Source organism: Dermacentor albipictus, chromosome 6 (assembly GCF_038994185.2).
Source record: "Dermacentor albipictus isolate Rhodes 1998 colony chromosome 6, USDA_Dalb.pri_finalv2, whole genome shotgun sequence".
NCBI lineage: Eukaryota > Metazoa > Arthropoda > Arachnida > Ixodida > Ixodidae > Dermacentor > Dermacentor albipictus.
Genome location: NC_091826.1, coordinates 49,840,312 through 49,851,665, shown reverse-complemented (window position 1 = coordinate 49,851,665; position 11,354 = coordinate 49,840,312). Strand labels below are relative to the sequence as shown.

Here is an 11,354-nt window from a genome sequence, read left to right as displayed (position 1 = left end):
AGGTTTCCTTCTCGAGTGAAGAATGAAATAAGTGTACTAATAACGGCACAGTAGGGCACAAGGTCTGATGCAGTTGCGCGGGCGTGACAGGAAGCAAAACGCGCACCCACGGCTTTCCGTGCTTCTCCTGTAAAGTGGGCACCTCCTTGTGCTTAAGTGCACAAGGCGAAGCCTGATTCTAAGGCTACAAAAAATGGGGACGGCTGAATTAAAGATCATTGTTATTAACGTGATAGCGTTAAGGGCCCTATGTCGCAGGAGATCCGGTGTCAATGTCGGCAGAGTTGTCCATGAGCGAAAATTTCCGTATATATTTCGGTTCATGTATGACACGCCTTGCTATATGACATGCAGTACATGCGGGTTATATTGCCACACCATTCTATCACTACTATTGCTCATACCTTGCCTTACATTCTTGACAAAGTTATTCCTCGGAATTTGTGAGAATGACAGCCCACAAACAAATACCCTGAAACAAAACACCGGCAACACATGCCTCTTATGTTAAATCTTCTCGAACTTGAATACTGAAAGTGCGAAACAATAACAGAAACTTGAAAACCGTGTAATCTTTTTGGCGCGGCTGTGCACTACCTTCGAGACCGACCCACGCAAGAGGCCGCGTTTCTACCAGAAAGCTCGTCTTTGTGCATAGCGTTCGCCGCCAGCGTTTCCCGGTAAATACTACCTTTACATAAGCTATAGTTGCCGGGAAGCACGAGATGAAGTCAGGGATCCTTGAATGCTATCCATTTCCACTCTTAAGGGCGAAGCTTAAGCGTCCTCCAATTATTATTATTATTATTATTATTATTATTATTATTATTATTATTATTATTATCGGCGAAGCCAACACGCTCGGTCGCAGCCAGTAATGAATGTAATGAACATGTCAATCGGCTTTTGTTGATAACGCATGACATGGCGTGAAGGCGAAAGAATAAGGGAAATATGTTCCGCAGTGCCAAAAGCATTCTTCCTTTCTTTCTTTCTTTCTTTCTTTCTTTCTTTCTTTCTTTCTTTCTTTCTTTCTTTCTTTCTTTCTTTCTTTCTTTCTTTCTTTTTTTCTCTTTTGTGCGCTGTTATGCCCTTGTACGCGTCCCTGATAACTGCCTCAAACTCGCACCGCGGTGAACTACGTACTGACCCAGGAGCGCTTGTAGTGGACGAAACCGTAGCAGAGGTAGGCGAGCAGCGCCACGAGCCCGCACGCGAATACGATGAGAAGCAGCGGCTGGTAGAGAAGGCCCAGGAAGAGGCCCGCCAGGGAGACGCACAGGCTCAGGAACACGCACAGGCTCGCCTCGATGATGCGGTTCGAGAGGCGCTTGCCTCCGTGATTCTTGCCGTGCTTCTTGCTCGCCTTGCCGACGCCGTTGGTGGCGCTGCCGGCGGTCACGCGGCCGGAGCCGTTGGCCGAGGGGCTGACGCCTGTGAGGCCGACACGTCGAGAAGAAACAAGAGTGAGCACGGTCTGCAAGGTACAGTGAACTTGAGGGGAACCTTTCGCATTTTATTGCGACAGCAAATAGTATGCGGACGCTCGAGGTGCATTCACGTAGCTAGCCGCCGTTGTCGTGGTTGTCCCACTCACGGCGCATGCGCGACTGGTGCGTGGAGAGTTAGAGGTCGATTTATTGCGGTTGGCCTGAGCAGTAAGCGTCAAGATCTAACGTTATCTGACAATTCACTGGGCGCGCCGACTATTACGCCGACGTTTCTTTCTTTTTTTTGTACATCTTCTTTTTCGTGCACCATCAGAGGTGTGACGCTTGCAAAACGCAAATTGGCGGCGAACATCGCGCCACCGTTGTGAGATGCCTGGTAACTGTTATGGCGCTGTTTCTCCTGCCCAGTAGGCGTGGCCTCAGAGGAGGTGTGGCCTCCGAGAACACCGTCCGAGGAGTTCAAGCGGAACACTAAACCCTCGCTATCACTCCAAACGCCCGACCTCTCGAGCGCAAGTGGCACAATTTTAAAGCGTGGCGGTAAAGCGTACTTGGCCAATAGACAATGCTGTCACGAAGAAATGTGCTAAATACTATTATTGTGCACGTAGCAGGCTTCGCGAACAACCCGCACAAGTCAAACTTGATCATATGCAATCTGTTAAAAAAAAGCGGGATGGGAGAAAAGGTCAGTACAATATACATGAGGTCCTTGGTAGCAAAAAGACTGCTGTAATAAGAAACACCATGCATTTATCCTTCTTTCACTATAGTAGCGCGGACCAACTTCATGAAACGCACTGGATTTTTTATTGTCGCCCGAGACATAATATATACGATCTTTGCTGCGTCACATACACACACACACACACGCACGCACGCACGCACACACACAAACACAGAGAGAGAGAGAGAGAGAGAGAAAAGAAAAGAAAAAGACGAAGGAGCCTTTATATGCCAAATACGGCACGAAAGTGAAACACTGCTGGGGCGATATCACTTTCAGATCACAGAAGCGAGTCTCTCTTACAAATTATTGCGATTACGTTTGGCCTAGGGTAGCAGATTTTTTTTTTTGCGATTACATTACACTGCATTCTAAGAAGCAGGACAACTCATCGGCGCAGAATTGAAAGAAATATAAAGAAGGCATTCTATCGCCATTTTCTACGATAAACCCGCCGAGGTCGCGTACTGGCTATGGTGTTGGGATGCTAAGCACGAAGTCGCGAGGTCAAATCCCGCCCACGGCAGCCACATTTCGATGGGGGCGAAATGCGAGAACACCCGTGCACTTAGATTTAGGTTCACGTTAAAGAACACCAGGTGGTCCAACTTTCCAGAGTCCCTCACTACGGCGTGCCTCATAATCAGATCGTGGTTTTGGAACACAAAACTCCACAATTTAAATATTTTTTTACGATAATGGGTAATGAGGTATTTATTGCAGAAAACAATATATCGAACACCTTTAAGGTAGAAACCTACCAGCATAACCGTTAGAGCACTTTCAGCTTTCATGTTACAGCTACGAAACTAAACGTCACAATGCACTGTGACGTCCAACCTTGGCTTACTTATAGTCCCGCTTTAATATTAAAGGTGAGACAACGCTGCAATAAAAAAAATCTATGCCTGGCGATAACTGTAAACTTTGTTTTCACAAGGACCGAATTCCGTGACGTCACGCGTTCATATCACGCTTCGCGTTTTTGGTGCAACACGGAAGGAAGTCGAGTTCTGTCGTCATGTCCGCGGCTGTAAGGAGGCATATATTTCAACAAACTGGCCGATAACACGCCCCCTACACTCCACGGAAACTGTTTTACTTAATTCTGAACATAAACTTACAGCGCAAATACCTAAGACGAACCACGAAAGGAAGATACGACACACACTGGCGCTAACAACTTCTTTATTTCTTCGTCGTCGATGCATATATAAACCCTAGGCCAGACAACCGCGCAGCGCACAGGTAATGTAATCTGTGCGCCTGCGCGGTGGTGTGGCCTAGGGTTTATATATGCATCGACGACGAAGAAATAAAGAAGTTGTTAGCGCCAGTGTGTGTCGTATCTTCCTTTCGTGGTTCGTCTTAGGTGTTTGCGCAGTAATTTTATGTTCAGAATTATGCACCAACTAGGCCCAAATGAAGTTTTACTGAAACTGTTTTACTTACCCACAACTATTTGACTTCCGAGAAAATGGCTGGTCGGATGTGCACCGTGGACTTCTGCGGACGGATGCAAGCCGCCTCCTCCAGCTCCGTGGTGATTGTGGTAGGTGGTCATTCCGTGGCCGTGCGCCTCGTTGTAAAATACGATGGGGCTCGGCCTTAGGCTGCCGGGAGTCACGTGAGTCGCCGCTGTCTCTAGCGGAGTCATACCTGGGACGGAAGGACAATCGAAGAGTGAAGCGGGTCTGTCGGCTGACGAATGACTGATTCGCTAATCGGTCGGGTTGTTCGTCAACCAGTGCACTCCATGTCTCCTTCAGTCAATCCCTATCCGGTCAATCCATAACTATCTAGCTAAGATAATGGACTAATTGCACCATTTTAACCGCAACCTTCATCTCCCAAGAGAGCCAGTGAGTTCGCGGCAACAGGGGGTAAGATAAAATACAGACATCCTGCTGTATCTGACCGTCTACACTTAGCGAGACACCAGCTATGGAGCATCCTTACATACACTCGTGATAGTGGCTATATGTGCGAGTATACGGAACACGAGACATCTGTTTTAGAACAAGCTTCTGTAAACTTACACTGTAATATCCCCACAAAGAGCCGGCGGAACTAAATTACTGCCTGTCGCAGATCTCGTAACGAGTGCGAAGCGGCCATAGCGCAACACGTATACTGCTTCGCTTGCGAAGAACCTGAAGCGAGCAACCGCGCGTTCACGTTGTATCGGAGCAGACGACACGGCAAAATCGTCTGCGCTTAGTACGGAGGTGTGGCTCTAGGGGCAACCGTTTCATCCCCTTCTCCCCAGCGCTTGGGAGAGTTTACAAGAGGCAAAATACGCGCGTGGAAGGTTAATGAAAGAGAGGCGAAGGACGAGGCAACGATCGATTTTGAGTCGAAAGCTCCCTCTCCACGTCTGCCCGGATGGGATGAATGACCGCCGCGCACCTGTGTGATTCGCTGAAGTTTATCACGTTAGACACGGGGAAAAAAGGAAAGAGAGGAGAGAGAGAGAGAGAAAACGCATCCAGTCAACACACCGTTATGTTTCAGTGCATATTGTAACTAACTTCCAAAATGCTTCCACTTCCGTGTCTCCTTTCGGCGTTGCAGCTGTTGTAGAACGGCAAAAAAAAAAGAAAAACGCGGAAGCCGTGCAGAATGGGAGTCGGTATATCGAACGCTTAAGAACTCGCCGCTCCCTTCTGCTCTCCCTCAGGTAAACGTCATTGACCGCGACGCGGACCACAACAGAGACCTGGCCGACATGCCGCTGTCAGCAGCAATTCAGTCCGTCTTCTTCTTTTTTTTTCTTTCTGTCTGGCGTAATGCGATCGGTTTACAAAAACGGCCCCGGAAACAAACTGCGACAATCGACATCACTGTTTAGTCGGGTGATAAAAAATAACTACTTAAAAATAAGCAAATACTTGCTGTAACTAAGCAGCTATAAATGCGCTGTTTTTCGCGTGCAACTCAACGAACAACGCTGTCGAAGCCTCCTTTGCTTCGATTTTATCCCCTTGCAAGGCTGTAAATCTTGCGTACTGAGAAACGTGCATATTCACAGTGGCTCGACTGTTGTTTCGGTGACTTAGGTTGCAGAAATTTTATGTCTGAGTTTACTCGTTTATGTAAAAAATAAAAGAAAAAAGACCTCAAGTTGTGACGTCACAATCGCGTGGCGCCGTTCCCGTCAGTTCTTGTGCAGGTAGATGAGGCGACTTTTCCTTTTTGACAGATATATAGAAAAGAAGGGAAGCAATTAAATGTATTTTGGTTGTTTCATATGTGTAGTACGGCAAAACTTTATTCTCGTCCTTCGTCACTGGCAAGGGTGCTTCACTGCAGGAGTGATGTCACGCTGGGGAAGCAAACAAACATGGGTGCGTCAAGGCTGGCGTCGACAATGTAATGGAGGGGAAGTTAATGAAAGTACACACGCCGACACCGGCAAGGATGCTTCACTGCAACAATAATGTCACGCAGGGGAAACAGACAAACGTGGGCGTTTGCTATGTCGTGAGCGAGTGAGTGAAACAACTTTATTCGGTCCACAATAGACGCGAGTAAACTCAACGCCACCTGGCTAGGCCTACTCGGGGACCATCAGGTGAAACCTGACGGTCCTCTCGCGGGCCCTCTGGACTGCCAGGATTTGAGAGGTTTAGACCTGGGCTTTAATAAGCTTCATCATTTCCTGTTGGCTGAAAAGGGGACTGGCAGAGGCGCAGCCTCACAGGACATGCTCGAAGTCCGCATAACCACCGCACAGGGGGCAGTCCGGGATTGGGAACCGTTCGCGGTACACTGTGTGCAGTGCCGCGGGGCTCGGGTAAGTGCTTGTTTGTGGAAGTCTGAGAGTGGCTGCCTGGGCACTGCACAGCGAGGGGTGCGGCAAAGGCAGGGGTCTTCTTGATAGATAATTATGCTTGCAGATCTCGTTGTACGAGCAGAGAGGCTCGGGTCGCCCAGGAGGGGACGCGTTACCAGGCACACGGTCAGTCAAGCCTTGTGCAGCCAAGTGCGCCTCCTCGTTGGGGGTGAGCGAGACGCCCTCAATGGTTCCAAGGTGCGCAGGGAACCAGGCCAATGAGTGCTGTTTGAGCTCTTTAGCATTTAGGATGATACGTATTGCCCGGGGAGCCACCATTCCCATCTGAAAGGCCCTGATAGCAGCCTTGGAGTCTGAATAAATCGTGTCATGTACGCTGTCCGTCAATGCAAGAGCAATTGCAACCTGCTCCGCAACGCCGGAACTAGAAGTGCGGATGGTAGCGCAGCTGAGAACTTTGGAATCACAGTCGATGACCACTGAGCAGAAAGTTTTTTCTTGAGCGTACGAAGCAGTGTCTACGAAGGATGTTCGATCCTTGTCCAAGCGGCCACTGGCGAGCAGAGCTTTACCACTGGCTCATCTTCGTTCTTCGTTGTCGCTCGGATGTATATTGCGTGGCATCCGGTGTATGGAAATCTTGGATCTTACGTCGTTGTGCAGCTTCACAGTGTCGGGACCGACGACCATGGGGTTACGTCCCAGCATGCCAAATATGGCTCGGCCCGCTGGGGTACCAGAGAGTCTGATAAACTGAGAAAACTTTTGGGCTTCAACGATTTCTTCGAACGTGTTGTGGATTCCCGATTCAGACTGTACACGTCTGAATAGTTGAACTATGTACGGAAACAACTGTAAAAAATAACGCAATGCAAACGAGACGGAACCCACGTTGGCATCAGCAAGGAGGCTTTACCGCGAGATTCACGCAAGGAAAAATAAAAACGTCCAGAAATAATCGACGATGACAGTCAATGTGAGAGAATAGCTGAACGCTTCTAGAAATTTGCTCGCTTTGTCGAATAAATGACGCAATTAAATGCGTGCGTTTGTTGCAGTGAGGATATTTAGGTAGCGTTTATTGTTGCATTGAGCAACTTGGTAGGAAACAAGAGGAGGGGAACCGAGGGGCTTGATTTTGTTAATCAATACCACATAAAGCCAACAGACACTGAAAGCAATGAACGCAAAAGAAGAAAACTGGAACGATTTGTCCGCTTTTACGGTCTTGGTAGAAAACAGAGTGGTTAAGCAGCACACCTGTAGCGGTAGTATAGGTGGCTATGAGTACAGCCCTATCCGCCGTGTGTGTGTTGTCTCTAGCGGTGCGAGCGCCGGCGCGGAAGGCCACTGCCATTTTCCTATCCCGTATTCAGCGTCTAAAGCTTCAGAGTTTTCAAAGTTCTCGCGCGACAGCGCGTGCATCTCAAAGAACTGTATATTAGCGTTAATTCGGCGCCGAGCCCGCTTGGCGATTCGGTTGCGTGAGGCCACTTGTGTTTTAGACCGGCGCCTTTGTATTGACGGTGAAAGTCCCACCACCAAGGAAACGACCGAAAGAGTCAAAGAAGGGCCCATTCACTTAAAAAAAGAAACCATCATGTGAGCACTGACCCCGGCAAGGGTGCTTCACTGCAAGCCTTGTGTCGTGAAGGTGAAGGACACATACACACGCCGATACCGGCAAGGGCGCTTCACTGCGAAAACGGTGTCACGCAGGGAAAGCACACATACACACGCCGATACTGGCAAGGGTGCTTCACTGCAAGAGAAACGTAACGCAGGGGAAGCACACGAATGTGGGCGCGTCGAGAGTGGCGCCGACAATGTAATGGAGGGGAACGTAGAGGAAATACACACGCGCGCGTACACACCGTCAAGAATAACACCGGCAAGGGTGCTTCAGCGCAAGCGGTGTGTTGAGCAGGAGAAGCACGCAACACGCCACGTCTTTTACAGGGAATATACTCTGGTAAATGTAGTAAGTAACGAACATTAACTCGTGGAGTGCAAAGTTCCGTTGCCAATTTTAGCACCGCCGAAACTAGAACAGCGCGGACCCTAGACATAACGATTTTTGTGTCGTGTCAATGTCAGGAACTGAAAACACTAAAGGGTTTCTCGGCCTGATGGCGGGAGAAAAAAAGGGAAACTGGGACGAAGAACGACCAGACGGGGTATGCGGTTGTGCGGGTTATGCTCGTTTATGTCCACGCATTTCTTTGCAGTTCTAGTTATGCATCACCAAGAAGCCCAACCAACTTTACGCTCCTTTGGGATGCAGTTGATGCGCAGTAGTCGGTGACGTTAGGACAAGTACGCGGGAGATGGGGCTAGATTACACCTTGAATGTTGCCAAGCAACCTTACTATTTAAGTGTAGATTGTTGGTATACTAGTCGTGGCTAAACGCTGCTTAGATGTTTGTAGCTTATTTGTAGCTATGCGCCCACAGAATTGCACTAGTACGCAACGCACCTCAATTCTGATAAGATATACTGCATATCACCGCGATACAATTACACTTTTATCATTGTATTAGCATTAGTGCACATTAACGCAACGAACAACTTGCGATCCAAGTTATATATTGCAAGTTCCACTGCAAGGCGCAAAATTGTCAGGTCGTTGGGGAATAACGAACGCATTGCACAAGATGGGTGTTGCGAAAAAGAAAAAGGAAAGGCGTGGAAGAAGATAGGCTTTATTGGATTGCTCTATCATGCTTTCTTTCGCCGTCAGCTTTTTCGCGATCCGAATTAGAGAGTTTATGGCAACAGACAAGCAGGCCGTTTTAGATAAAGGTGGACGCACGCGTAAACTCGGTCCGAACGCGCTCGAAGGCGTTTCAGTATTCGAGCGCCTCCTCAGCCACCTTTCCGCTCGCAATTACGTCGTTAACTGCACCTCCACAGCTCACGCAGCACTGCACGGAACTGACGCGAAGGAAATGACCTTAAGCCTAACACCGTCTGGCCAAATTGGTCCAGGGTCGTTCTTCCGTTGCCCCCACACGTACACGTCTCTTTCCGCACGACTTCTCGCGACCGCGCGGTATCTTTGGCATCGATACGACGAGCTCCGAGCAACAACAGAGCGAAACTGCGGCGCGGAACGCACGGCTGCGCCGAGCGACAGCGGTGCGCCCCTCGAGAGTAATTAACTTTACTATCAGCACACGAGGCGGCGCCGCTCTCGCACGCGACCAGTCAAATCGAACGGCACGAGAAGGGAGTGTCGCGGGGTTTATCCGTCTGGCCGCGTTATCTGGGTGACGCACGAGCGCCGGGGCCAACACATCTTTCGCACCAGAGTTGGGTGAGCCAATCGAGAAGCTACGGCGGCAGTGCGTCTTAATTAAGGCCTGTTTCGGAAACCGGCCGTTTCACTGGCCGGTAGTCTGTCGAAACTACAACTTCAGACATATAGCGGACCTTCAGAGAGCAACAAAAGGAAAATAAACCTTCACCGAATTGCACCCCGGCGTTGTGTCGCGGCACCGGCAATAAATGGTGCAGCAGCTCTAGGGATCCTGATCTAAAATCATCCAAGCTCGCAGTGCCGCTACGACAGAGCCTTGCAAGTGAAGGAAGCTATATTGAATTTGGATTTATTTATTTATTTTCACATACTTTAGCCCCTGGTGGGGCTGTAGCAGGAGCGGATAGTACAATACAATGAAAAAAGAAAGGAACTACAACAAGAAACAAACAAATATTGCAATGTAGATAGATAGATAGATAGATAGATAGATAGATAGATAGATAGATAGATAGATAGATAGATAGATAGATAGATAGATAGATAGATAGATAGATAGATAGATAGATAGATAGATAGATAGATAGATAGATAGATAGAAAAATTATGATTCGAGGCCTGTTTGGGAAAGGAATAAAGCAAACCAGGCTAAGTATAGCTCACAATAGAAGCTCCGGAGTGAGTCGAGTCTTCCTTTCACATTAACCCGCGTGCGTAATCGTACATGCTCCCGCGTCTAATGCAGCATAATGTTCATTCCGAAATGGTGGTCGATTCCCGTGATATAAAGGGACCTTGAAACGATTTTGACGATTTTGTACAAACGTACTGAGTCGTTAGAGTAGTTCTTTTTGATCATTAATTAATTGACGCACCTAAGTGCTCCGCGTAAAGCGTGTAATTTACTACAAGGTTTTAAAAATGTACATCGCTGCCGATCGCAGCACATTGCTCGGCGGAATTTTCAGCCGCCCCTACCCGTATGACGTAAATCACCCAATTGACGTCAGTAGGGCGAGCTATCCGATTGGCTGCCCAGGGCGCGTCATCGACAATTTTTTCACCTTTATGGTGAACAAATGATGTTTGTAATAGTTCGAATGTCAGTTAATTTGTTTTTATAAAAAGAAAGTAACAGAAAGAGAATGCACAAGAACAATTTCTCACTACACTTAAGCACTTCCGGCACACAGCAAGCGTCGTCTGCTTGTGTTCGTGCTCCGTCTTGAAGAGAGCTTCGCAGTCAGTGTTGGTGTGTCTTTTCGTGAGCACCATGAATCGACTTTGTTGCGTAGCGAGTGCCAACGTAGCGAGTGGCAATATGTCAAGATGCGACATCGTGTTCCTCTGCAAGGCAGCAGACAAGCGGAGTGGCTGCAGACTGTAACTATCCTACGGCGCTAGGGGTGCAGTGGTGGCCTAGACGTAGAACATCCGCCTCGCGTGCAAGAGGACCATGGTTCGAATCACGGTGCCGCGCAATTTTCCACCGGATTAAAAAAAATCCGCGTGTTGATAAAATTGCATAAGCAGGCCTGGAGTGTGCCCTGATCTGATCCCGGTGACCAGAACCGGTAGCGCACTCCCTCACCAGAGCAGGATTGGCCACCCTGATGCAGTAAAGAAAGCAACAAAATCCTAATAAAGAAAGGCGTCAGGCAGGGAGATACGATCTCTCCAATGCTATTCACAGCGTGTTTACAGGAGGTATTCAGAGACCTGGATTGGGAAGAATTGGGGATAAGAGTTAATGGAGAATACCTTAGTAACTTGTGATTTGCTGATGATATTGCCTTGCTGATAATGCATGCTCACTGACCTGGAGAAGCAAAGCAGAAGGGTGGGTTTAAAATTAATCTTCAGAAAACTAAAGTAACGTTTAACAGTCTGGGAAGAGAACAGCAGTTTACGATAGGTAGCGAGGCACTGGAAGTGGTAAGGGAATACATCTACTTAGGACAGGTATAGTGACCGCGGATCCGAATCATGAGACTGAAATAATCAGAATAAGAATGGGCTGGGGTGCGTTTGGCAGGCATTCTTAAATCATGAACAGCAGGTTGCCATTATCCCTGAAGAGAAAAGTGTATAACAGCTGTGCCTTACCAGTACTCACGTAC

The 11,354-nt window shown here is 48.2% G+C and overlaps 1 protein-coding gene across 3 annotated transcripts in view; it reads right to left on the bottom strand.

The window, feature by feature from the left end:
• LOC135918695 (uncharacterized) overlaps nucleotides 1-11,354 on the bottom strand; it is a 31,410-nt gene that overhangs the window by 8,330 nt on the left and 11,726 nt on the right. For 2 of the 3 annotated variants that reach the window (XM_065452355.1, XM_070540552.1), the window contains exons 2-3: nucleotides 3,631-3,837; nucleotides 1,151-1,434 (exon numbers count right to left, since the gene is read on the bottom strand). In XM_065452355.1, coding sequence (XP_065308427.1) covers nucleotides 1,151-1,434; nucleotides 3,631-3,835 — 489 coding nt within the window. In that variant the 5' untranslated portion in view covers nucleotides 3,836-3,837. Of the gene's footprint in view, nucleotides 1-1,150; nucleotides 1,435-3,630; nucleotides 3,838-4,217; nucleotides 4,332-11,354 lie in introns of those variants that run through there. The other variant, XM_065452356.1, reaches the window with a different exon arrangement.